The sequence below is a fragment of the Podarcis pityusensis genome (assembly GCF_964106645.2).
Source record: "Podarcis pityusensis genome assembly, chromosome: 13".
Lineage (NCBI taxonomy): Eukaryota > Metazoa > Chordata > Lepidosauria > Squamata > Lacertidae > Podarcis > Podarcis pityusensis.
Genome location: NC_138038.1, coordinates 4,756,588 through 4,784,432, shown reverse-complemented (window position 1 = coordinate 4,784,432; position 27,845 = coordinate 4,756,588). Strand labels below are relative to the sequence as shown.

At 45.6% G+C, this 27,845-nt stretch overlaps 1 protein-coding gene and 1 long non-coding RNA gene across 4 annotated transcripts in view; both read right to left on the bottom strand.

Moving 5' to 3' along the window:
* Positions 1-281: 281 nt before the first annotated feature.
* Positions 282-5,536, bottom strand: LOC308460622. 2 transcript variants are annotated; one of them, XR_013978650.1, is made up of 5 exons: positions 5,494-5,536; positions 2,912-3,061; positions 2,512-2,730; positions 1,083-1,331; positions 282-435 (listed from the first exon to the last, which is right to left on the bottom strand). It is a non-coding gene; the product is annotated as an uncharacterized lncRNA (long non-coding RNA). The 2 variants fall into 2 exon arrangements; XR_013978651.1 differs by lacking the exon at positions 5,494-5,536 and having other exon boundaries at positions 2,912-4,136.
* Positions 5,537-13,165: 7,629 nt separating this feature from the next.
* The window catches only part of AHRR (aryl hydrocarbon receptor repressor), a 47,516-nt gene continuing 32,836 nt past the window's right edge, over positions 13,166-27,845 (bottom strand). The window contains exons 5-11 of one of the 2 annotated variants that reach the window (XM_080976718.1): positions 25,576-25,665; positions 24,980-25,109; positions 24,373-24,506; positions 21,848-22,047; positions 21,124-21,185; positions 19,580-19,721; positions 13,166-16,402 (exon numbers count right to left, since the gene is read on the bottom strand). In XM_080976718.1, the coding sequence (XP_080832844.1) occupies positions 15,328-16,402; positions 19,580-19,721; positions 21,124-21,185; positions 21,848-22,047; positions 24,373-24,506; positions 24,980-25,109; positions 25,576-25,665 (1,833 nt within the window). In that variant the 3' untranslated portion in view covers positions 13,166-15,327. Of the gene's footprint in view, positions 16,403-19,575; positions 19,722-21,123; positions 21,186-21,847; positions 22,048-24,372; positions 24,507-24,979; positions 25,110-25,575; positions 25,666-27,845 lie in introns of both variants that reach the window. The other variant, XM_080976719.1, reaches the window with a different exon arrangement.

Sequence of the window (27,845 nt, the reverse complement as noted above, 5' to 3'; positions counted from 1 at the left end):
TATGGGTGTGCCATTAAGATTAATCAGTATACAAGAACAGTAAACCAGTGCCTGCAGACTAGGAGCAGAAGAGGATAAAAATAAGAGGAAACAGCAATGCCACACAGACTCTGGAAAAGCTTTTTTTTAATTTAATTTTTAATTGTAAATTTGTCAGAGAAGGCTTAACATTAAGCATGGTTTACCGTAAGAGTAAACAGAAAAGCAAGTGCTGAAACTTTAAAGGCTTTACCAGAATGTACTTTTGTTAATTATATGAACAGCTACCCACAGTTCAGGAATGCATCAGAAAACACTTTAATATTTACCTTGAACAGGCTTCAGGTGCTATACAGATTTGAGCCATGTCTTCTCATGGTGAAACAATCTTTGCCAGTTCAGTTGATTGCGAATTCATTTCACTCAGAGTTTGAGCTAATGAATGAATATCAATTTCTAGGATAGAAGAAAAATTGTCAGTTTAATGTACCTTTAAAGACTACATCCACTTCAGTTTTTGTGTACAGTAGAACATAGCAGCCATGTTCACATGCCATGCTAAACATGTTTGGACCTCTAACCACATTGAAATTTTACAAAAGTGTTGGGCACATAAATCAGTCAAAGATGGGACTGGCAGTGCTGCCCTCCCCCCCCCCAAAAGAAACAAAACACAAAGGAGGAAGAGGACAAGGATCATTTAAGTCCAGCAGTGGAGGCAAATCCCACCAAAACATTAACTGGGGCAATTCTCTTTTCTGTTCAGCACTGTAAACAGAAGAACTTCATGTATGTTATACTAAGCCATGGTAAGATGTGACCAGTTTTTCCTCCCCATCTGCTTTTTCACTGCTGAATCCAACTGCCAACCACCTCCCATTAAGACCACCTTTCCCCCCCCTTCAAATCTATTCTTCCAACCAGATCTATGATTTCTGCACTGCACGCACACTTAAGAGCTCCAAGCATAGATACATACTTTGACATTCAAAACTCTTGGTTCTTGTCTTATGGCACAGTTCTTCTCTAAGGGAGATAATACTCAGCCTCCTTTGTGTAAACCCAATAAAGTTACAATATGGCAATATACTTCATGCACTTACTTTGAAGGTCTGGATAATGGGGAACCAGTTGTAGAAGCATGCTTGTCAATGTAACTGCATCCTTTCCTCGAAACCGACTCATGATATTGGCAGTAAGGTCACTGCCACATTCACCCCATTACATTATTCAGGTGTGTATTTGGCTGTTTGATGAGCTACCACCACCAAAGGATGGATAAGGCCTCAGATCACCTTCCAAGTTTGATTGCTGGAAGCCCAATTGTTGTGGCCAGCCAGGTCCACCACTTTCTGAAGAAAAGAAGGTACAGACATCTGATTACCACTCCCAGGCCCATCACCATACCAAGAGGGAAAATTCTCTTGGTGGTTTATTGAAGGAAGCTGTGAGATGATGCTATCCGGATATGTTCTTGAGTCACAAGAGTCTTGCATACTATCCCAACGTCTTGCTTCACTACATGCCATTCTGTTACCAAGTACTTTGCTACTGTTGAGTTGGTGATATATTGTATAACTGTTTTGTGTTAATGTAAAGCAGGAAGGCTTTTCTACAGCTGGAGTTGACTGGAAATAAGCAGAAGCAGATTGGTTGAAACTGCTTTATCCATTCATTGATTCCACCACCTAAGCCTGGCTGATGGATCTTGCCAAATGAACTCTTAAGGGCAGACATGGTTGCAAGTTCATTCGAACTCATGGCAAACGAAGAGGCTTCCCCTCTCATTTGACAGCTGTACAAATCAGTAGGTGTGTGCAAAGTACTTGATCCATGCTGCAGTAGGGACTGTAACTGTGCAAGTCCATTAGACGGACACCCATGATTCCATTTACTGTCTCCTACAAATTTTTTTTAAAAAAACATGACAAAATGCCATTGCTATTAAGCACACACACCAAATCATACTTTTCCAGACCAGCATTTTCCAAACTTTTAGAAGACTAAAGAAAATAGATTCTTAAAATATAGTAGCAACACTCCCAGGGCACTATTTGGGAATGACTGCTGTAGAGCAGGTTTGCACATAATGCTAATACAAACTTATGATTTGAGAACATGCAGGTTCCCAGGAGAGACTCTGACTGTATTTCTCTAAGCAAAGCCATGAGAATTTTGGCAGGGTGTTTTCCAAACTAGGGTTTGAGATAAATCACAAAATGCAAACCTGTGCTTCCCTGCATAGATTTTATAGCAGCTTTCTAACCGCACTAAGTCCTATTGAATTCAAAAGTTCTGTTGCCATACAAAGTGTAGACAGGATTAAATGATTATGAAAGCATAAGCATACATGGTATCTGAATTAAGATTAAATGAATTTGGATTGGATTGAATCTGTGGTGCAACACTCTTTGTGGCAAGGTTGGGGGATGATTGTGGTGTACATAACAGTTGCCTCTATAAAGAGCTATAGCCAAACCCATCTGGAGAACAACTAGAGAAACAGCCAATGCTGGTAATTGAGCTAATTACCTGGGGTATTTCCGCCCATCATTATTTCACTGAAGACATCTCTACTGTGATAATCTTTGTATTTTCCAAATGTCTTCTTGGGTTTACACTGCTTTGCCATTTTTTGTACTGGTGCTATCAGTGGTGGAATTGCAAGTCGAAATTTGGGGGTTGTTGCTATGGCTGAACAAGTATGACCTGGCCTCCATCTCAGGTATCTTTTCTAGAATCTGTTAATGGCTGCATAAACAAATTTGACACTTCATTAATGAAATAGAGAATTAATTATAAGTTTTAAATGACAGGCTTTATTGTTTAGATTGAGCTTTTCAATGTGCTTTTTTTTTCTTTTCTTTTTTTACCAAAACCTGAACATTATAATACTAATGCTAGTAGAAAGATTACCAACAGAAATACTCACCTCACAATAATATATCTTAACTGTTTCTCAGATTCTGGTTTGGAAATTTCTTCAGACTGTAGTTTGGTGAACTCTTCACTGTGGGTGCTCATTTTGCAGAAAGTGCTTTGTTCAAAGGGCTGCTTTAAAGGACTGTTATTCAGTTTAATCCTGTTAATGTATTTTTTTACAAAAATCAAAAGCTTGAGGGTAGCAGATTGCTATTCTTTATGACTTATATAGACACAGCACTTTACAGAGTAAAACAGCAGAAAAACCAGTCTCTGTTCCAAAGAGCCTATAATCTAAGTCTTGACTGAGAGAAGAAAAGGGGTAAATAATGGTAACAGCTACACATATTCAAGTTTGGTTTATGTATGTAGGACTAAGGTAAAAGTTTCACAGAAAATGTATAATTTGAGGAGCATTTTAAAGTGGGAAGAAGAGGTGGCATGTACAGGAAATGGTAAAAGAGGATACCGGGGCTGAAAGGAGGTGAAGGCCAAGCCTGGTCTGAACAACAACAGAAGTGGTTAATGTTGGCTGCAGACGTGAGGAGACCACAGGGTGGCACCAAAACAACGCAGTTTGACCAAATGCTGCAACGATAGCACACCCGGGCATGCAAGCAGGCAGCATAGGGCCCAGCAATGAAGCGAGAGGCGCTCTCCTCGATTTGCCACAAACACGAGCCATTGCGTGTCTTCAAGGACTGGGCTCAGCGCCTGGGGGGAAACCAGCAAGACGGTGAAGTGGCCATGAACCAGGTCCAGAGTGAATTCGCCTCAGCGCTAAAGTCTCCCACATAACTACGCGAGGCAACAACTTCGGAAGGCCGCTACCCAAGGAACGGGCCCCTACTGAAGGTCTCCCATTGCTGCGCAGGGAACAAGCCCTCTTGTCCCGCGGACGGAGCTCAGCGGAGCGTTGCCAAAGACCCCACTCCTGCCGTGCCCTCAGCACTGCCCCTTCGCAAGGTGCTGCAGGGCAGGCGGCCACATTCATTCTCATTCGCCAAGGCCTGAATGATGTTGTTTAGTCGTGTCCGACTCTTCGTGACCCCCTGGACCAGAGCACGCCAGGCACTCCTGTCTTCCACTGCCTCCGGCAGTTTGGTCAAACTCACGCTGGTAGCTTCAAGAACACTGTCCAACCACCTTGTCTTCCTCTGTCGTCCCCTTCTCCTTGTGCCCTCCATCTTTCTCAACATCAGGGTCTTTTCCAGGGAGTCTTCTCTTCTCATGAGGTGGCCAAAGTCTTGGAGCCTCAGCTTGGAGAGCCAGTGTGGTGTAGTGGTTAAGAGCAGTAGGCTCGTAATCTGGTGAACCGGGTTCGCGTCTCCGCTCCTCCACATGCAGCTGCTGGGTGACCTTGGGCCAGTGACACTGGGTGACACTTCTCTGAAGTCTCTCAGCCCCACTCACCTCACAGAGTGTTTGTTGTGGGGGAGGAAGGGAAAGGAGAATGTTAGCCGCTTTGAGACTCCTTAAAGGGAGTGAAAGGCGGGATATCAAATCCAAACTCTTCTTCTTCTTCTTCTTCACGATCTGTCCTTCCAGTGAGCACTCAGGGCTGATTTCCTGTCTATCATGGTGACAAATGTCTGCTGTGGCTAGAGTTGTACTCCCTCTGAAGAAGCAGGTTCACAGTTGGGGGGGGGTCCTGTTCCTGGGCAGCTGGCAGAGCCCCTCTTCGCTGGGCATGGGACTGCCACATTCCCTGGCCTCCATAGGAGACTCACAGTCCCTCTCTGTGTCTCTGTTCCTTTTTGGCCACTGTCAAATGAGGGCGATCATTACTCTCAACCAGAATTCTGGAATCCAACTTGGGAAGGCTGGTTGCCCTGCTGTGGAGAAGTCCCTCTTGCAAGGACTCTGCTGTACTCTTTAAAGCTACAACAGTTCCAACTTTTGAAGCAATATTTTATACATCCTGCTCTGTCAAGTCATCCTATTAGAAGCACAAAAGCTTCCAGTTCCTGCTTCCTAGGAAATTAGGGAAAGTGAGCTGCAGGTTCTCCTCTGTTCTAAAAAGCAGGTGTCTTCCCCTAAATGATCCTGGGAATTGTAGCATCCATGGCAGATGACCATCTCACCTCTGCTGAAAAACCTCCAAGGAAGGAGAGTCTACCGCCTTCCGAGGGATTTCTTCCCACTGTCAAACAGCTCTTGCTGTCAGAAAGTTCTTCCTGAAGTTGAGTCGGAGTCCCCTTTCTTGTAGCTTGAAGCCATGGCTTCAGGTCCTGAGGGCCACTGGAGCAGGAGAAAACAAGCTTCCTCCCTGTGACAGTCCTTGAGATATTGAGAAGGCTGCATGGTGTGGCTCTCATATCCATGTTCTGAGAGAGAGAGCAAAATGGTTCTCTGTCCCCTTTCTCCACCCCAGGCAGAATTGTAAGGGGTCAGTGCATCTGGCTGGTAAGAAGAGGGTCGGAGTTTGGAGCCCAGCCAGGGCTGGCTGTGGGCAGGATCCTGACATAGTTAGGGTTGGACTAGATGACCCCTGGGGTCTCTTCCAAATCTACCATACTATGATTCCATCAAGTAGCTAAAGGAACGGGCAGAGGAGCAAGATGCAGAACAAGGGGAGGCACAACCACACACCCCAACAGCACCCTCTGGCCTGACCCACGGTGGCCTCATCCCAGCACGCTTTGAAACCCCCCTCCCATTTTATTTTTATTAATTCAGCTGCCTGGCAACCCAGCAGCCTGGCCCCTGTTTGCTAGCTGATGTCACAAAGTGCTGCTTTGCAAGCAAGCCTTACAGTGGCCTGCAAGAGGGATGCCTGTCAGATGATGGTGAGAGACTTGCTGAGACAAGTGATAATGAGAAGGAACTCTGAAGGTAGGAGCCCCAGAGGAGATGAGTGGCAAAGAATTATTTTTTATTATTGTTGTTGTTGTTGTTGTTGTTGTTGTTGTTACCTGTTACAGGTACATGTGGCTTGGCTCCCTGGTTTGACTTGTCCACAGATGTTGTCAGCTTGGCAGGTTCTCAGCTGTGGTCCAGATTATATTTTCTGTTGTGAATATCTGGTTGCTTACAAGGTTGAACCACATGGCCTTTCCCTGCCTCTATTTTCTTAACTCTAAGGCTGCGTACACATCACACCTTGAGGTCATGGGGTAATTCCATTCAAATGTCAACCTACATTTCCTAAATATGTTGCAGACCATTTTAAAGAGAATTTCCCAGAGTTTCAGGATCTTGCCTCTGTGTGGGATGGGTTTTAACAGGAAGGAGAGTATACGATAATTGAAATTTATCCCTCCATATACCCACAAATGTGAGATGAATAGTTTTAAATCCCTCTCTTTGACAGCAAAACTAAAAACTTAGGAGCAGCTGCCAGGACCATATAACACCAGTCCTAAAGGATCTATGATGGCTCCCAGTACATTTGCGAGCACCATTCACAGTGTGGGTCCTGTATACCTGAAGAAGGGTTGCCACCTGGTCCTTAAAAAACAGAGTTTTAAAATCCCATCCTTGACAGCAAACTTAAAAGGATAGGAATCAGGCTGCAAAACCTTGTTTTGAGCAAGTCCAGCTATGAAGCTAGCTGCCTTCGCCCCCATTGCCCCACTTAAGAAAGAATCAGGCATCAACATGGGAACTTTAAAAATAAGCTTTACTTACTTTATAACCATGCATCGGTTCAAAGCAGTAGTGGCATTAAAAACTGTGCAGGAAAAATACTGTTAAACATTTGCAGGAGACCCATCCCCCGAACCCTTGAAATAGATAAAACGGTAGAATTTTGATTAATTGGGATTTCAATGAAAGTACAGGCTGCAGAACGGTGTCAGACAAGGAATTCCTGGGCTGACTTTTGCAAACCAGGCCGGGGGGTCTAGCAAAGAGCAAATCTGTTAACACACCTGAGCTTGCTGGGTACACAACCCAAGGAGAAGTGGGGATGAGCCCCTAAGGTATGGTGGGTACACAGCCTATGGTTTTAAGGTCTCTAGCGGGTGTTAGCCTGCACGATGCAGAAACATAGTGAGATTTATTTTGTATTATTTGTTTACACCATCACTGCATTTGACCCTTTACAAAGAGGTTCCTTAGACTCCTTAATTTGACGCAAGGAAGCAACAGCGAAAGGCTGAGGGTCCAGGATGGTCCTGGAGTCCTGCGGAAAGACATAAGCCAGGATCCGTCAGTTTAGACTTCTGGGTTCCCTGGTGTTATGTTGTGGGCAAACATAGCAGACGACACAGTGATTTCTCCAGAGCAGCTCTTTATTGTAAGCTGGACAGAACTGAAAAGCAAACAGCTCAGCCGGCCGGCTTTTATAGGCAGCCGGCTGTCAACATTGTAGCAACAACAACCCAGGGTTTCCCGCCTAAAATAACTGATGTGGACCTGAGTGAAAACTATCTACAGTATCCCCCTGCTGGCCCAGGGTGAGAACTTCAGTACATAACACCCCTCCCCACCGAGATAAGGCATTAGTTACAATCGTAATGGTTTCCTTATATACAGCACTACACGTAATGGTTCAATCAGGCACAAAAGCATATCGGTTACATTTCCCATACTTAGACCAACAGTGATACATGTCCAACAACATAGTCCTTTAAATAAGCTGGGCGCTTGGAAACTGCCAGACCGCCGGGGACTGGTAGCCAAGTCCGGGGAGCCACACAATTCTTGCTGAGGCTGTGGTGCGACCCTAGGTGGCGTTGAAACCAAATCCCCTGGATCCGCTGCTGTGGGTGGAGCCTCCGCAAGTGGAGTGGTCTGAGTCTGTGGTAAGTCTGGCAGACCCTCTGAAGCGGCTTGGTTCGGCTCCACGCTGGCAGTTTGCGAGGGAGGTGTAGGTGGAGCCTCGCCATCTGTAAGTGTCTCTTCTGGAGCCACAAGCGCAGTTGGGGGCACCACGGTAGTGTCCAAGTCCCCAACCCTGCGCCTAAGCTGGTCTATGTGCCGGCGCCACAAGCGTCCGTCTTCGAGTGCCACCTGGTACGAGCGAGGTCCAGTGACTCCCACTACTGTGGCTGGCACCCAAGGAATGTCCCCCACATAGTTCCGGGCAAAGACCTGGTTTCCTGGAACAAATGACCGTGGCGCGTTGGCACAGCCTGGGGGTTCGGCCACGGCAAAGTCCGGGTGCAGCCGGTCGAGTGGTGACCTGAGGCGGTGGCCCATAAGCAGTTCAGGACTCCGTCCTGTGGCCGCATGAGGGGTGATGTGTTGCACGAACAAGTATTCGGCGACCCGCTCATGCCAGTCTCCCCGGTCCAGGCACGCCAGTGCCTCTTTTGCCGAGCGCACCATTCTCTCCGCTTGCCCGTTGCTGGATGGATGAAAGGGTGCCGTCAGGGCATGGCGGATGCCCAGTCCCAAAAGATACCGCTCAAAAGTGCCTGACGTGAACTGTGGTCCGTTGTCGGAGACAAGGACATCAGGACACCCATGCGTCGCAAACAGGCCTCGCAGCACCCGGATGACAGCCTCGGTAGTGGTGGAGGGCATCAGGGCCACCTCCACCCATTTGGAATAGGCGTCCACCACTACCATAAAGATCCGGCCATGAAAGGGGCCGGCCAGATCGATGTGCACCCTCGACCAGGGTGTCTTTGGCGTCTCCCAGGTGTGTCCCTTAGCTGCCGGTGGTGCAGGCCTCGATTCTTGGCACGCTTGACAGGCGGACACCCAGGCAGTGATGCCATCGTCCATGTTAGGCCACCAGACGTAACACCGAGCCAACGCCTTCATTTGACAATTCCCGGGTGGCCAACGTGCAGAGCCTCCAGGACGCATTGACGGAGTCTTTGGGGAATCACGACGCGGTCTCCCCACAGCAGACAGCTGCGATGAGCCGAGAGTTCATGTTGTCTGGTTGCGAAGGGCTGGAACTCCGATGCAAAAGGTCCTTGTGGCCACCCCCTCCACACCCAGTTGAGCACACGGCTGATGGTGCGATCCTGGGCAGATACGGAGGCCACAGTGGCAGCCGATACAGGCGCTGCTCGAAGATCCTCAATCAGGAGGAGCGATGAAGCTGGAGCCGGGTCTTCCACAAACACCGGAAGAGGGCAACGGCTGAGGGCGTCGGCATGGCCCATCGATTTCCCCGGGCGATGGACGAGCCGGTAGTGGTAGGCAGCCAGGAAAACAGTCCATCGCAGCATGCGCGGTGAGAAGACCGGTGGAGTTGGACGATCACCGGCGAGGAGGCCCAGGAGCGGCTTGTGGTCAGTGATGAGGTCAAAAGTCCTGCCATAGAGGTATTCATGGAACCTCTTCACTCCAGCCACAAGTGCCAGTGCCTCCTTGTTGAGCTGGCTGTAATTCCGTTCCGTTGGAGATAGCGTCCTGGAAAAGTAGGCGAGTGGTGCTTCTCTTCCGTCTGGAAAACGATGACTAAGGACAGCGCCGATGCCAAAAGGTGAGGCGTCACAGGCAAGGACCAGAAGCCTGGCTTCACTGTACTGTACCAGCACACTGTCCGATGAAAGGAGAGCCTTGACCGCGTTGAAGGCCGCTGTCTCCCGATGACCCCAGGACCAAGGCGTCTTTGTGCTGAGGAGTCGGTGAAGAGGCTCAGCCACTGTGGCTTTGTGGGGCAGGAACATGTTATAAAAGTTCAGCAGCCCCAGGAACGCCTGCAACTCCGTCTTGTTCTTTGGGATGGGGGCCTGCTGGATAGCGCGGATCTTGGATGTGGTCGGGTGAAGGCCGGAGGCGTCGATAAGATAGCCCAGGAACTCTACCTGTGGAACGGCGATCTGGCACTTCTCCCTCTTTACCTTGAGCCCGGCCTCTTGGAACCTGGTCAGCACGGCACAGAGGCGCTCGAACAGCTGCTGGTGTGAGTCTGTGGGCACCAAGACGTCATCAAAATATGGTACCACGCCCGGAAGCCCTTGCAGGAGACACTCCATAAGGCTTTGGAAGATGCCAGGAGCCACACTCACCCTGAACTGCAACTGCCGGCAACAGAAGGCCCCTCGGTGGGTGACGATCGTCTGGGCTTCAGCAGTGGCATCATCGACGGGCAGTTGTTGATAGGCTTGGGCAAGGTCCAGCTTAGCGAAGACCTTACCCTCACCCAGGGAATGCAGCAGGTGTTGGACAACAGGAACCGGATAAGCGTGCTGCTGAAGTGCCTTGTTGATCGTGCACTTGTAGTCAGCGCAGATTCTCACCGACCCGTCTGGCTTGACAGGCGTGACAATGGGGGTTTCCCACTTGGCGTGGTCAACCGGCTCCAAAACTCCTTGGGCGATCAGCTTGTCCAGTTGTTCATCCACCTTAGCCTTGAGAGCAAAGGGAACCCGGCGTGGCTTTAGCTTGATGGGGGCGACTTGTGGATCAAGGCTAAAGGAGATGGGCGTACCTGTATATTGCCCCAAAGTGCCGTCAAAAACCTCGGCAAAGTCTTTGACCAGACCCTCAGTCTCTGCGTTAGAGATGCAGTTGATGCCGGTGACTTCCAGGCTGAGGGCATCAAACCAGTCTAGCCCTAGGAGGCTTGGCCGCTGACCTACCACCACCAGTCGGAGTAGGCCCGAAAAATCCTTGAAGGCGATCCGGAACCGGCCAACGCCTACCACGGGAATGTCGTTTCCCTGGTAGTCTCTCAGGTGTACACGGTGAGAGTCGAGTTGCCTTTTGGACACTCTGGGTACCAGTCTTTTGATGGTGCTCCAAGACACGATGGACAGGGCAGACCCGGTGTCGATCTCCATGTCACATGGAGCTCCTTCAATGAGCACCGTGACGTTCAGCTTGCGTCGCGTAGGCGAGTCGGTTTGGCCAATCGTGGTTCCAGACGGGCAGCGGCAGTTGGTGAGAGCGAAACAGCTTTCCTTGGCAGACTGGAGTGAAGACTTGGACTTGTGAGTCGGTGAAGGGGGGGTGTCAGACGGAGCCGATCGGCAGACCTTAGCGATGTGGCCCCTTCTGGAACACTTCCTACAGATGGCGTCTCTGAATCGACACTTGGCACGGGAATGGTTGCCTCCGCAGCCGGCACATTCCGCTTGGCCCTTAGACTTCTGTTGGAACTTCCTGCGCTCCCGCTTTGTCTGGTGCACGTTATCATCTTCACTGGAGGATGCCTCATCACTGCTGGCCTCTTCATGATGCACTGGAACTGGCTTCCTAGCAAGACGCGGGCTGCTGGACTTGCGGATCTCCTGGGCTTCCGAGGCCACAGCCTCCTCAATGGCTTTCTGTAGCGTGAGGTCTGGCTTGGCGAGGAGACGCCGTTGCAGATGGATGTCCTGGACCCCGCAGACGATTCGATCCATCAGGGCATCGTCTAAGTCTCGGAACTCGCAGTGCATTGCAGTCTGTCGCAGGGCGGTGGTGTAGTTGTTGTTGATTGACTCCCCCTCTGCCTGGTTCCGGTGGTAGAACGCATGGCGGGCAGCAATCTTGGACGGCTTTGGTGCGTAGTGGTTTCGGAGCTTCTCTTGGATCGTGTCCCACGGTGTTGCCTGGACTGCTTCAGGCGCAACCAATGCTCGGGCCATCTCAAACACCTCAGGCCCACAGAGGCTGAGGAATAGGCCCCGCTTACGCTCCTGTGATACTTGCGTCAGCTCGTTGGCTTGGAGGTAGCAGTCGAACCGAGCGAGGTAGGAGTCCCATGATTCAGAGGCTGGCGCAAACGGCGGTAGAGGCACAAGTGAAGCCATGATTTCGATGCCAGCGTGAAGGGCGATGGATGGAACACCGTGCTCTAGCCAGAACAGTCAGCTCTGAATTGGTTCTGTTCAGTGATTTCGCTCAGTGATTCAGCTCAGTGATTCAGCTCTGCTCAGAGGGTGGCTGCATCTGGCTGTGCTCTGATATCCATCGATCCCATCCTCGTCGCCAGTGTTAAGTTGTGGGCAAACATAGCAGACGACACAGTGATTTCTCCAGAGCAGCTCTTTATTGTAAGCTGGACAGAACTGAACAGCAAACAGCTCAACCGGCCTGCTTTTATAGGCAGCTGGTTGTCAACATTGTAGCAACAACAACCCAGGGTTTCCCGCCTAAAATAACTGACGTGGACCTGAGTGAAAACTATCTACAGTATCCCCCTGCTGGCCCAGGGTGAGAACTTCAGTACATAACACCTGGCATGTCCCATATGGAACCTCTGTGACAATAGGGGGCCTCTGTTTTCATTTTCCTTTCTGTCATCCCGGCCCTAAGACAGGCAGGGCACAGAGGCTGCTGTGGTGCCGTGAAGAAGCGAAGGCCACCATGTATAAAAATGGCATTTTGGAAATTGTGGTATGTTAATTCCATGGGGAATCCATTCTCCACATGTGCCAGGAGGTTGTGGCGCCAACCTGAGCAAACAGGGCTAGGGAGGAGGGCAGCAGTACAAGCTAAAGCCACCATATAAATAGAACAGGTAAGAGGAAGGGAAATTTTGCATGGAGCGGAGAGAACACCTTACAAGTTGAGTATACGTGTTTATGCTGTAGAGGCATTTCTGAAAAAAGGCTTACATTAATAAGACTGATTTGAGAACCGCCACTCAGGACCACGAAATCGCTTCTCCATGCAGGCATGGCTCCTTCCCAGCCCTGCTTGGCGCAGAAGCAGCAGCCAAAGTTTCCTCCCATTAAAAGCACCTCAAGAGTTATTCCGGAGCCGGGGGAGACTTTCGCTGCTGCCTCTGTGCCAGGCCGGCCGGGACGGAGCCCAGACTCCCGTACGGAGGAGTTCAGGGTGGGGCAGCTAATAAGATCAGGTAGGAGGAAATGCCCCTTCCCAGGCCCCCCCTCCTGCCCCAGACTGGGAGCCAGGCGCCTGCTGATGTCTGTTTCCTTTGCAGGGAGGGAAAGACTCAGCCTGGCAGCCGCTGCATCCCAGGAGGGACTGGAGCCCAGACGAAGTCTTCTTGTCTCAGAGGTAATGGAACAGGGGGAAGGAGGGGGGCTTAGGAAACACACAAGAAGGGCCAGCAGGATCAGGCCAAGGGCTCACCTGGTCCAGCCTCCTCTTCTCCCAGGGGCCACCCAGATACCAGTGGGGAAGCCACAAGCAGGATTCGAGCGCAAGAGCTCTCTGCCCACCTGGGACTTCCTGCAACGGCTTTTCTGAAGCATGTTGTCTCCATCAGGACTAGCAGCCTTTGACTGCCCTCTCCTCTGTTCAGTCGCCTAATCCTCTTTCAAAGCCATGGAACACCTACTTCCGGTTTTGCAGCATTCGGGTTCCAAGTTGTTTGTGAACTAAGCTGTTCGAAAACCGAGGTACCACTGAACAAGAATCTTCACACGTTAGGCGATACTGAACAATATTACAAATTCCACACTTAAATATAGAATATTTATTAACAAATGCTGGATTTTACATTTTAGGCAGCAACCAATTATAAATGTAAGTAATATTATTTAAGATTGTAAGAGTAATAAACCTTTACAAAAAGGCTCTCAATAGTGCTACTATTTTGTCAAGCAGACAGGATGCTGTAATTTTGAGCATACTTTTTTCCTTTCCAGAGGAATATACCAAAATAAGGAATTTATTCTACTTAGCCTCAGCTTGATATATTTTCAGGCTACTAGGACTGATATTATAGAATAAATTAGAAATATAGTGTCTTAAAATAGTAGTACAAAGTATATTTTTGTTGCTTCCTCTTTTACCTTTGCTGATCAGTTCAATAACTCAAATTAGACATTTGAGGTAATATATGTAAATCACATAATCTATTTTTACATGTGCAAACCAACATTTTAAAGGATAAAAACCAAGCATAGAAACTTTATTCAGAAACAGTTATTTTGCAAACTTTTTCTATTTGTATTAATACTGTTTAATCACTTAAAAATGATGCTAAAGATATGAAGATCATAGAGCAACCGGATAATATATTTTATGAACAGTGAGCATGATTAAGCTAAAATATTAGTTGATCACTTTACGTTGTGCATTGTAAGTCTGTGCTCCTTCAAATAAACAGCTGCTACTTATTTTCATTTGGTAGTGAAATTGTCTTCATAGTGAAAAATGGTCTATAATTTCTCCCCTATTAATACATTTCGGGAACATGAAAGTCATTATTCTCTTGATAGAGAATGTGAACATTTGATTATGATTCTCCCTAAGGAATAAGTCTCATTAGCTGGTATTCAACTAAGTTTTACTGAGAGTAGACTTGTTGAAATTAATGGACCTAACTTAATCATGTTCATTAATTATGATCGATCTACTCTCAGTAAAACTTAGTTGAACATCACGCATTGAACTCAATATTCTGAATAGATATGGATCAGATTACGCTGTAAATTAGTAGCATATTTTTTTGTTCAGGAAGGCAACAGGACACATGAATGACTAGGTTAAATATCCAGTGTTAGTATTTGGGTTTATAAAACAAAAAACAAAACAGTGACCTAATTAAATTCAATGTACGTTGCCCATTAGAAGCTTTGCAGAGATGCAATTGTATATTCCATATAAAATATGACTGGAAAGCAAAGCATTACAATACAAATGCAAGCAAGGAGATATTCAAGTTAAATCATGTTTTACAGTTCTGTATTATCGTTCACGCCCCACCCCCAGAGCCCAACTTTGTCTGCTGGTTGCATACTCCAACAAACTGAAGCAGCGCTAACAGTTGGACTTAACACCTGCCCTCATGATTCATCGAAGCACCAGGCACTTCCAACTGGAAGGAAATAAACTGGGGTTTCCTGAGCAGCATGCGTAGAAACAGTGCTAATCACCATTTATGCCACTGCAATATGTTGATCTGTAGGATCAGGGGTTCCAGACACAAATTACAATTTAGTAAAAGGCAACAATAATAGCCAAACATCCTCAGCAGCCATAAAAGCTGGTCCAGGCAGGTTAGGGATCTTCCCTACTCTTATGCCCCATCTCCAGTTAGGATTGCAGTAATCCCCTACTTTGTGTCCATAGAGACTCTGTTTCTTCTGATACCCACCTTCTCTCTTTTTTAACTTCTCCTGCTTGGAGCCTAAAAGACTGGAAATGGAGAAGTATGCCTTTTGCATCCCTGTTGTTCATATGGAACTAATTTTTTATTTTTGAATAGCACAAGAGAGATGTTTGAACTACCTGGGAGCTAAAGAACTACCAGCAGAGAGAAATTAACATGCTATGTTGTTTTATGCAAACAGTTTCTTTTTCTTAAAACAGACATTTAAATTGGCCTTCAATTTCAGTAGGGAATTGTCTGCAATAATATTGTACAGTGCTTTTATGAATATTAAGGCCACTTCTCTGTCATGTTTTGTGGATGTTTGGTACTATATATATGGGTACCTATCACACACTATCCTTAAGTTAAGGAGGGCTAACCATGGCTAGGACACTGTGTTGCCCCAAAACAATGTCAAATAGATCCTTAAATCCCTGTAACGGGGAGTGCCCTATTAATGAGAAACTTCCTCTTTCGTCCCATCTCTGCACTAACAAGGTAGTTGTGAACATTTGGAAGCACACCTATACCATTTGTTGTGAAAATGCACATCCCATTATTTTATGAGGTTGAGAGCCGGTTAATGTGCTTTCAGGAAAAGTAGTTTGTACTCTGCCAGACATGCGAGAAGACTCTAAGGGCTCGTGTTTGACTGTCTGAATAAAGCTGGGGTTTTTAAATTCGCACTGCATCTTCAGAACTTGCCTATTCAGCCCCCTCTCTTCTACTAAACTGGGATTATAAAATTCATTCCAGTAATGTGTGTCTTGTGCACCCTCCACTGCTTCTGCACAGACTGAGTTTTGGGAGCTCAGAGGAACTATCTCCTTGCTGTGAACTCCTTTGCCAGGTCCACTTCTGCTGAGGCTGGGATGGTTCATCACAATGTGTTGCCAGTTATACGGCGGATAAACACACTGCTTTGGGGTTTGGCAAGGAGACAGATGCTCACTGAGGTCCAGTTCTGTTTTGAGGTGAACTCTAGTAGGAAAACGGATCGCTTGCTTTTTCCTTGTGCTGTTTTCACCAATCCAGACCCGACTTGCTGAAACAGCATCTATATTTTCAGAATCTGAATCATATTCAGTTTTGATGTTATGAGCCAACCCCGTGTTGTACGGAGTTTCTGAGGATACTAATGGACATTGTAACTTCATGTATTCTCCAGAATAACTTTGTGTTGTGTACTGCTGCAAGCTTGGATGAGGCTGGCAATTTTCTGTGCCACCCCAGGGAGAAGGACAGGTTGATGATAAACTAAAGAGCCGTTGGTCTCTATTGTAGAACGGTCTAGGAGTTTTGCTTGAACATGTAGTCTCATTACGCTGACTTCTAGAACAGTAATTTGATGGATTCACTGAAGTCGAAATGCCATTTCTGTTGTTACTGTATTGAGTACCGAATAGCGATGCAGTAGGACCGACAAGTTCTTGCTGAATAAAACATTCTTCGTCATCCGTACAAGGTTCAAACTTGACTTTTATGCTGTCCTGCTCTTTTTTCCTTGGGGCCCACTTACTATACTTCATCTGTACAAGGTTTTCCCTGTTCCTTTTTGTGTTTGCGGTGCTGCTTGCTATCTTCTGATGACAGTCTTCCCTTTCAATAAAGGTAGAAAAAATATATTTTTAAAAACTTATAAAAGCTTTCCCCCCCAGCAACATGTGAAATATGGTGATGGAGAAGAGCAAGAATTCATTGGCATATCACTGCTATCAGCTGCCTGTTTTTCAATTTTGATTGAATGGTGCATTATTGTTTATTATATGTTATAAATTTACCAGTGTGTATGTTGCGCAGTATCCTCTCATTTATGTGTGTGGATTATTCCATTAAATATTAACTTACGGTACATTTTCCTGCATGTTTCACAGTTGCAAAAGGTTGACTCCAACACTAGAAAAAAACGTGACTAACAGGTCTTTTAATTTCAATGTGTCTACTCTAAGTACAGTAGAACTTGACTGGGAAGTTTTGGGTTTTATCCAACTATCAGTTAAAAGTGTTTAAATATACCTACATTTATTTTGAAGAAGCAAAAAGGTTTCAAAAAGCTTCTCACTAATTTAAGAATTTCCGCTGGATCAGAAGTTTCTCTAATCCCCCATTCTGCTTCAGCTGTAGTCACATGACTCTTGAAGCTCATAGCCAAGGCATGAAGGTGAGGAACACCCCCTATTCATTTGGAGGTATACAACTTATTGGCATGGGGTTCTAGTTACAGAGATGGGGGCTTACAGCTACTGACAGTCGTCTCCTCCATGAATATGTTAAATCCTTATCCTTAAATCAGCCTATCTTCTAGCAATGAAATCCCACAAGCTATAGGTTGCATGAAGACCTTCCCTTAATGTACTGTGTTTTATCACTGAGATTAACAATTTATTTCCATACCGTTACCCAGATGTCCAGTTTGGCTCCTTATGTTTTGCTCTACAAGTGGCTGTGCAAAGCATGAGGCTTTGGCAAGCGAGACAGAGTGTGTGCAGCTGGCTGTCATTGATAGGAGGTAAACTTGCTCTCAGTGTCAGGGAGGAGCAACAGCTCTAGATGCCTGTTTATGCCTAATTCTCTGGCTAATCTATTTGTTAAGCACCAGAATGCATCTCCAATTGACTGATAATCAGCCCACTCCTGACAAGAATGAAAGCACCTCTCCAATAAGTCATTTTAGGAATGAGAGAATAGCAGATAAAATAACTCTACATAGCTCTTTGATGTTAATTTAATATCCTTGTGTAAACTATTTCCCCCAACATTCTCTCTCTCTCCTTTTCCACTTTTCTTATTGTGTTTTGCCTTTCATGCTATATGGATGTTTGTAGTTTTAAAATTTTAAAAATAAAGTTTTAAGAAATCATGCCTGTGTGTGGTTTGGTGGTCAAATATATATAGCATGCAATGTCTGATTGGCACCCTCCTGCCATTTCCAGCAGTGGGTATTCAGGAGCACGCTTCTTCCTGAGACACCACCGTCAGACTATAGATCTCATAAGCCTACACAGTAAACCCACAATTTATGTGGGGATTACGTTCCAGTGTGCCTAAAGTCAAAATCGTGTATAGTGAAAACACACTGGGTTGAATGGCAGGTGGGATTCCCCAAGTCCCCCCCTCCCCCAATGCCCACGGCCCTTTTAAATTTTTTTCCCAAGCCTATAAAGCTGAATGCATAAGTTGTGGGCTTAAAGGTAAAGGGACCCCTGACCATTAGGTCCAGTCATGGCCAACTCTGGGGTTGCGGCGCTCATTATTGGCCAAGGGAGCCGGCGTACAGCTTCCGGGTCATGTGGCCAGCATGACTAAGCCGCTTCTGGCGAACCAGAGCAGCGCACGGAAACGCCATTTACCTTCCTGCCAGAGCAGTACCTATTTATCTACTTGCACTTTGATGTGCTTTCGAACTGCTAGGTTGGCAGGAGCTGGGACCGAGCAATGGGAGCTCACCCCGTTGTGGGGATTCGAACCGCCGACCTTCTGATCGGCAAGCCCTAGGCTCTGTGGTTTAACCCACAGCGCCACCCGCGTCCCCAGTTGTGGGCTTACAGTATGTAAAAAAAAGTTTTTTTAAGCCTCGTTGTGTATGACCAAAACCTCTGGTTGCCCTTGGTAACTAAACCCTTGATCCAGCATCAATACTTGTATGTAACAAATGAGGGTGAGTTAGCCTTGTTATGAGAGGAAACAGCTAACAAGCAGTTTGTATGAGTGCTCATGTATCTATCTATCTATCTATCTATCTATCTATCTATCTATCTATCTATCTATCATCTATCTATGAACTCCAGCACGGGAGAAAGGGAATACATAGCTTCCAAAAAAATCGAAAGTAATAATTGAATCAAAAACATTCACAAAATGGCTGGCTCCCTGTCTTCTAGCACATGGAGGTAAGCACATTTTAAACATGCTTCCAACTGTATGGAATACTTGCAAAAGTAAGAGCTTTGCTCATGGCCACTGAGACATCTGCCCACAAGCAGATCAGAAAAGATGTGATTACAAATATTGACATTATTGACCAGTAGAGGGAGGCCTTGGTAGTGAGAATAAAATTCTAAACTGTGTTTAGAAACATGCCAACCCAAGCAATATTGGTCTGACTTCAACTCTCACCTCCATGTGCCTGAATTGTTTAAAAATTCAAAAGGTAGATCCAACAAAAATCAGCAGTTGTTTAGGCAAGTAGAAGCAGCACCAGATGCTTTTGGTGAGATGCTAGAGGTTATCCTCGTAAGCAACAGTATTTCCAAATTAGTGTATAAAGTACAGCATGTCAGAGCTTATGGGAACTGCAGCCTCCATGGGCCACACGAGGAGGGGGTGTCACCTGGAAACCAGCCAGAGGTGATAGGGCACGGATGGGCACAGGGACCAGAAAGGGAGCTAGGAGGCAAGAGGAGTGGATAGCATTGTGGTCTAAAGAACTCCCTTGAAACAGAGTCCCATGCTGCAATGGCACAGGGGTCCATGCCCAGACTCACTGTCCAACCAGCATGCCAGCTCCTGTCACCCACTCAGTGGCTGGGGAAACCCGGCCAGATGGGCGGGGTATAAATAATAAATTATTATCATCTGACTCCAGAAACACCCATGCTCATGAGCAAGTGCTACTGGGGTGCCCTTAATTCCATTCATTTCTTTGGCCATGAGTCCTTAGCTGAATGTTGCACTTTCTACACCAATCAGAACAACAAAAAAGCAATCTTTCCTCTTAGCTTATTTCTCACACAATATATTTATATTTTGAAATGCTTATGTTTTAAGCATACTTACTTGGGAGCTTGCTGTAGAGCAATGGCATATTCTGAAGAACCATTTCGGTATTGAACTGGAGTACTGGCCTGTATCCAAACCCAATGGTCTTCGTTTGCTTGCAGTCTCTTCAGAGAAATGCCATTTTCTCTATTATTCTTTCCTATAAAATTTGAGGGACAATGTTTTTGGTGGAAAATACTTTAAGTATGCTACTTTATAAATGCTTTAGCATCTGATAAGTATGCAGTCTATCTATTCAGTGAAGCACTGAACACTCATTCAGGATAGAGAAAACAGAAGTCTGTCATTGCCTAATACAGTGGTACCTCAGGTTACATACGCTTCAGGTTACATACGCTTCAGGTTACAGACTCCGCTAACCCAGAAACAGTGCTTCAGGTTAAGAACTTTGCTTCAGGATGAGAACAGAAATGGTGCGGTGGCAGTGGGAGGCCCCATTAGCTAAAGTGGTGCTTCAGATTAAGAACAGTTTCAGGTTAAGTACGGACCTCCGGAACGAATTAAGTACTTAACCCGAGGTACCACTGTACGGGAGAACCATTGCATGAAAGCACACTGCTTCGATTTAAACCCTTTTCAATAGCACTGTTTCGGCACTACACATGCTTGTTCAGCCAGCCGGAATAACTAGATAGCAACACCTAGATGTGTGAAATCTGTACACAAACCTCTAGCTAGCTAGTGCAAAGGCAGTCTTTAATTTCACAAGGGAGCTAGGGCAGATATTTTTGGGGTAAGTTACTGTTATATCTCTGGGACATTTTAATTTAAAATGGCAAAAAAACACAATGAGTAAAGCCCAAACACTGCAGACCAGTCAATAAAGCAAAGAAACTTGAAGGAAAAAGCCTGGCAGGCTGACAAAGCATAATCTGCGACTAGAGATGGGGAGGAAACTTGATCACCCCCAACCTCTTTCTCCAGTGAACTGCTAAATGCAGCCCTCCAGTTCTTGAGGGGGTGGAACCCATAACACCATTTGTGTGAAATCTCATGGGTCTCTGCTTGCATTAGATGGATTAAAAAGGTAAAGGTACCCCTGACTGTTAGGTCCAGTCGCGACGACTCTGGGGTTGCGCGCTCATCTCGCTCTATAGGCCCAGGGAGCTGGCGTTTGTCCGCAGACAGCTTCCGGGTCATGTGGCCAGCATGACTAAGCCACTTCTGGTGAACCAGAGCAGCGCACGGAAACGCAGTTTACCTTCCTGCCAGAGCAGTATCTATTTATCTACTTGCTCACCCCATTGCGGGGATTCGAACTGCCGACCTTCTGTTCGGCAAGCCCTAAGCTCTGTGGTTTAGACCACAGCACCACCCGCGTCCCCATTAGATGGATTAGTAAACAGCTAAAGAATGGCAAATGTTTCAAGAGGACAGCTGCTGCAATCCATTTATGTATCAGCAACCTCAGCCACAATAGCAATGGCAAAAAAATTGGGGAAGTTTTACCTTGAAAGAAAAATTCAAGCAAACACCACATAAAGTTATTACATGGATAAATACAGAATAATGATTTTAAAAACCACTGGTGAAAATGATACCTTCTTGGAAAGCATTCCTTCTATGAAGATCAGCCATATACTGTTCAGAAATAGCCTTTGAGCTGCAAAAATTAAATAAAACCAAAACGTTTTTATAAATTACACTATGGATATGTATGCCTGCCACTGTCATAGTAAATCCCACAAAAAAGCACTTCAAAGCAACTTCTGAATTCTACATTGAAAGAGTTTGCACATCGATACATCCATTATCTTACTTGGGTTCGTAGCAGAAGTCATATGACTGGATTAATCATTCTTAGAATGCTACAGAATAGGTTTCAAGTACTGTAGTGCCATTATATGTTTGGGCATGTCCCTTTATCCCATTACAGGACAAAAAGTATTGATGGAATGTAAGATGCTACTCGTTTGTATTGACGTTATTTACTGGCAGGTTGTCAGTGCAGCATTTGCCAGATCATAAGTGATTTGAGTGGTAGTATTCAGCATAGACAGAGGAGAAAATTCAATATATCTGAAACAATGACAAAAAAGAACCTTACTCTTATGTGCGCATACACAGGACTGTAGCTTTACAGTGCTTTGCCCATTTTTAGCCTTGGCGTCACCAACTGTTACCTGCCTTCCTCTTTGCCCCCACCAGGCTGTGGACCGGATCTACCCCCTGCTCTGAGCTTCTATTGCTCAGGCGCTTTGAGAACTTAGGGTCTGGGGCTATGACAAATACTAACAGGAAGTCTCAAGATGCATTTGTACTTGCTTTGCATCTGTTGTGGCTGCTTGATCAGATCTGCATTTTGATTTCACAAAAAGGCTTTTTAGCTTCATGTCAGCCACAGAAGGAAGCAGAAGTGGCACCACTATGCAGAATAAGGACAGCTGAGGGTGTAATATTGCTCCTGAGGATGACTTCTTTTTCTGCCCAAAGAGAAATTTCAGTTTGCCTTGAAAGTGCATCGCCTGGAAAACAGGAAAAACACGGGAGAAAGTTGGCAAGCATTGTTCCACAAAAAAACCATTTGAAATGTGTAAACCTTATCAAATTGTAATGTTCTGACTCTGCTTGCTTGGTTCCTATCATTGGGGAGAGTCATACGTTGCCATAGTCACTTGGATGTAGCTAGAATCCCTACCACTACCTTGAGAAGATCCACATGGATAACATAGTGGAGACAACTCTGATGTGGCAAGGAATCATATCACGATCCAGTGAGGTGTATCAGATGGAGTGTAGGACTTTGGGATGACTTGGGCTTCAATAACTGTTTAGCTGTGAAGTCACTAGGTTTATCTGGGCTGGTCTTCCTCTCATTTGCCCAGCTCACAAGGAAGGAAGCGACTCTACAATTCTATGGTTCTATGAGCTGAGCCACATGAAAGTATGAGAGTGGAAATGTGCTTTAAAAAGTAAGAAGTGTGACCCACCTGGCTTCTCCCTAAGAGTCATTCTGAGATCCAGCTGTGCAGAAACAGCTGCCACCACTTTGGTTCTCAGAAAAATTGCATCCAAAAACCTGCAGAAGCGCCATGGCTCCCTGGCAGAGGATGTGAGTTGCAATCAAATGTTTCCGAGCTCAATCCCTGGCGTCACCAGCTAATGCTAGGAGACCCTTGCCTGAAACCCTGCACAGCAACTACCCCCGACTGTGGACAGTAGAAGGCAGCTTCCTCTGTGGAACCAGAAAAGCCATTTTTGTGCAAGGGAACCTCATGCACCCCATCAGCTGTGAATGGTTGTATCCAGTGATCCTGTTCCACTGATGGAAGACTTCCAGCAGCAGAAAGGGGAGGGAAGCAATCTTTAACTCTCCCATTTCTCGCCTGCCATATAGTTCCCTCCTGAAGTGTAGGCATTGTAGTTGCAATATTGCACCCCTTTACTGCAATGTTGCAGCAGCAATATTTTAGGAAAATACCATATTTTTCGCCCCATAGGGCGCACCGCCCCATAGGACGCACCTAGGTTTTTTGGGGGGGAAATAAAGAAAAAAAATGTTATTTCCCCCCCCAGGCGTGGGGCTGGCGCGGGGGAAGCCCGAGCTTCCCCCGACCCCAGCCCCCAGAACAGCCTGCTATCCGCAAGCCTAGGGAGCCCGGCGCAAAGTCACGCTGGTCTCCCCAGGCTTGCGGAGAGGTGCGCGAAGCCCGGGCGCGCTCTTCAGCGCGTCCCAGGCTTCGGAATGCAGGCACCTCCGCGCAGCCCTCGGGAGCCCAGCGCAACTTCGCGCCGGGCTCTGGATGGCTGCGCAGAGCTTCCTGAAGCCTGGAGAGCAAGAGGGGTCGATGCGCACCGACCCCTCTCACTCTCCAGGCTTCAGCGAAAGCCTGCATTTTCCCCATAGGACGCACACACATTTCCCCTTCATTTTTGGAGGGGAAAAAGTGTGTCCTATAGGGCGAAAAATACGGTAATTGAAACTTACATGGGGGTTATGTTCCAGGCCCCTGGGGGCATAAGCGAAAATTGCGTAAAGTGGGGAGCACCGCCTAAACATCCCATCTGCCGCTCTCTCCAATCCAGATCAAAAATTATGTATCCCAAAATATCCACAACTAGGATTGAAGCTCTGGAGCCGGCAGGAGGATGCGCAGGAAAGTTGTTAGCCAAGGAGGCTGAAAAGTGCAAACAAAGCCCTGCTGTACCTCCAGACGCTTCAAGGCTTCATCCACCCTCACTGTCGTCCTCTTCAGGCTCCAGGGAGGGTCTGCTTGCGAGCCATGAGAACATTTCCAGGTATGAATTGGATTATTTACTTATTTCCTGGCACTGCATGTAAACGAAGTTGCGCAGGAGTAGAACATGCATAAGGGACGTGGGTGGCGCTGTGGGTTAAACCACAAAGCCTCTTGGGCTTGCCGATCAGAAGGTCGGCAGTTTGAATCCCCGCGACGGGGTGAGCTCCCGTTGCTCGGTCCCTGCTCCTGCCAACCTAGCAGTTCGAAAGCACGTCAAAGTGCAAGTAGATAAATAGGTACCGCTTTGGCGGGAAGGTAAAAGGCGTTTCTGTGCGCTGCTCTGGTTCGCCAGAAGCTGCTTAATCATGCTGGCCACATGACCCGGAAGCTATACGCCGGCTCCCTCGGCCAGTAAAGCGAGATGAGCGCCTCAACCCCAGAGTCGGTCACAACTGGACCTAATGGTCAGGGGTCCCTTTACCTTTACCTTTAGAACATGTATAAAGGGGGGGGGGGATGCCTTTATAAAGAATGCTCTGTTTCCAGATTTCTACATTTCACACACGTCATTATTTTGAAATGAACTAATAACACGTATGATTTACTTACACGGAAGCCAGAAGTACTGTCTAAAAGACAGCGAATTCGACAAGTGAAGCACCGAGTTAAAAAGGATGAAAAGTCTGATGGCGTACTGTTACCCTCCTGTGCTTTAAACATTTCATTAAGGATGAATTCTTCTCCTAAAAATTGTGAAACAAAAGTTACAATTCCAACAATGACAACGGATAAAACAGGCACGCATCTGAGGAACAGTGCGTCCGTGAGAAGAGAGTGAGGGAAAAAGAGAGAGAGAACTCACATCCACACCACAATCATTTAAAGAACTTTGGGAACTAGTTTACCCCTCTTAGAACTAATTCCCAGTACCCTTAAACTACAGTTCCCAGGATTCCTGGGGGCGGGGCTGCCTGTAAGGTGGGATCAGAGACTGAGATGGCAGGGAAGAGTAGCAGTGCACAGAGCAAAGGATGGGGTGTGTGTGGAGCAAAGCAAAATGGAAGCAGAGAGAGGGCAAAGCATGACCAATGGCAAGTGGGTGGGTAAATGAGATAAGGAAAGATCTCCCCACCTCTGCCCCATTTCTTCCTCCTTCCCTCCACACCATTATCTTGCAGGTATCTATTTGTATTGACAGACTGTTAACCAAACATACCTGACTCCGTTGGCATATGTTGTCCAGAAATGAGTTGTGGCGGATTCATAGCCCAGTGTAGTTGTTTGCAGAAATCCTGCCGGTCATCCACATGAACGTAATCATATATATTTTGATGCATTACATCAGTCTAAAATAGTAATATTTGATTACATTCATACTGTCTTTGGCATCTGATCGCTCGCATTTTTTTAAAATGTAGCACAAATAAGTTTTGGGGTTTGTTTCTTTTTGGAAAGCTAATACCTTTTCTCATAGGAAAGAATCAGTCTACTCAAACCTACAGCATTTAAATTGAACAAGGGGCAACGAGGGGAGGTTTTGAGCCCAAAGGACAACAATTTGTGTGTAAGTGAGCCCAACACGGTGGGCAACTGAATGCTATTTGGGTGGACGTACTATAATCAGAGTTCCTTTAACACACAATACCATTTTGAGACTGTATACAGATTCTTCTTAGTGTATGCTTATAAAGGGATATGGAGTACTGGTGTGATTTTTAGAGTTTTTGACCAAAAAAATGGAGCAAAATGGAAGACTGAATACAAATACAGCAAAATATGTAAGACTCCACATATTTAATTTAATCCCCTTACCTGGTGAAATCCTAGATAATCCACAATTGTTGGTGATGCATAGAATATCATTCCATCAGCACTCACCACCAGAACAAAACCACTCAGTGACTATGGAAGAAGAAAAGCAAAGGAAGAAATGATGAAACAAAATGGCCAGAAATATACTTTACTCATTCATTAGAGGTGTCATGTTTTTTCTTAATCTGCCAAATAGTGAATATACACACATTTAAACATACATGGTAAATAATAAGGATTTTTTTTTTTTGGGGGGGGGGGTAATATTATTACCAGTGCTTTTTTCCAGGGGAAAGCAGGGGTATGCATACCCCTAAACATTTTGTGAATCTTTGTACTTTTGTCCATTTACTGTATTCATTTTTCCCAATTTGAACTATAAAATGGTGATTTTCTTCAGTCAAAATGAGAGTACCCCTAAACTTTTTTTTAGAAAAAAGCACTGATTCTTACTATCATCATCATCATCATCATCATCATCATCACAGCCTTCCTCAAAGGAGACCAGGGTGATGAAACGTGATCTTTACAGAGAAGATGTCTTCATGTGGTTTTAAAAATATACCGGTATATCTAAATTAGTTCAGCAGCATGCCCTAATTATGAGCTTTCCTTGAAAAATCTAGTTATAAATCACTGTGTGGTATGGTACAACAAGCTGTATGATCCAAACCCTCTGGACTGGGAGCATTTCAGTGATCTTGACAATGCTTGTGCCTCCATATTTCATCAGGCTTTGGAGATCCTGGATGACATTTGTTAATCAATGGCATACAATATTCTATGGCAAGAGCCAAGAAGGTGCCAGAGCCATCAAGAAGCTTCTTCTTCTGCGCTGAGCTACTTCCCTCTTGATCCTTGTTTTCCAGAGTCTGCAATGTTTACCCTGCAGAGAAGCCCCTGCCTTCAGCCTCCACAAAGACTGTTCCTTTTGCATTCAACTTGTACTGTCTTTCTCTTATAGGAAATACTATGTGCAGTGGTTCCTTGGGATTTTCTTCTAGAATGCAGATCAGCACTAAGGGATCACCCACACTTCCACTTTCCCCATTGGGAAAACCCACTGTTTACCAGTTTTTCTCCAGATTGACATTTGCTGCAATTTGGCACAAAAAAAAATATGGGGATCTGTGCCTAGAAAGAACGTGGCATGTGGAAAACCAGTCAGACGCATGTTTCCTAGGCATGGGTCAAGTATGAACCAGCCCTACGCATGCAAGCTCCCTGGAACTGGTATTTTAGAATCTTATGTTGCTCTGTAACTTGCCCCATACATTGAACAGTCTGAAAAAATAATAGGCAACACAGCCAAACTCTGATATAGTCAACTCTGGCCCTTTCCATTTCCCAGATTGGGACCTGATAATCCGGCTGCTAATTTTTAAGGGGGAAAACAAATACTGTATGATCAAAACTCTTATCAATGTGCTATGAATCCTATATTTGTTTTGTTAATAAAACAGCCTAGCTGGATTCTAAAATGTTTTTAGAATCCTTTTAAAAAAATGATGTTTATAGTACTAAGGAGACTTGCAAATAAACAATGCTACTCTTTAGTCTATGAGAATAAATGACAGCATGTTGTATATCCACATGGATTCAATTACTGTACAGGCAAAATTTCTATTCTAGGATAAGCACTTGAAACAAATATGCACTGTAAACATTTGTTGATGATAAAATAGAATGGGATTTTTTTAAGTCTCAAATTTTGCAGAAGGAACAGAATAATTTTTTCTCTCTCCCCCACCCGAGAAAAAAAAGTACACGGCTTGAAAATGTACTCTGTTTTCTTTGCTCAATGTGTAGATCTAATTACATGGTCACAAAGTTCTACTTAACGATTAGCCCATCACAGTTCACAGTAAGTTTAATGTTCAAAGTATTTGTCAGATTAAAGTTATCATTTTCTTGCAAGAAGCGTGTTTTAGAAACATTAATGCAGACAAATATTGTGAGGTAGCCCTAACCTCTCTTGGCAACAGCTTTTATAATAAAGAGTGTATTTTCTTCCAATGCTTTATCTGAAAGTCTGCCAAGAACTACTTCAAAGACGTCTTGGTCAAGGTCACAGTTAGTAAAAGGTTTTTTGTTTTTTTTTAAGCGAACTCCATAGCCACATTTATTTCTCTTACTATTGTTACTTGAAATAAATAAGAGTGGACTGTATTGCAATCTCCAGCAAGGAAGTTGCTATAGCTACCAAAGCATAAACCATCAAAGCCTTGAAACATGCCTTGCTTTGACATATTTTCAAGTCACGCAACATG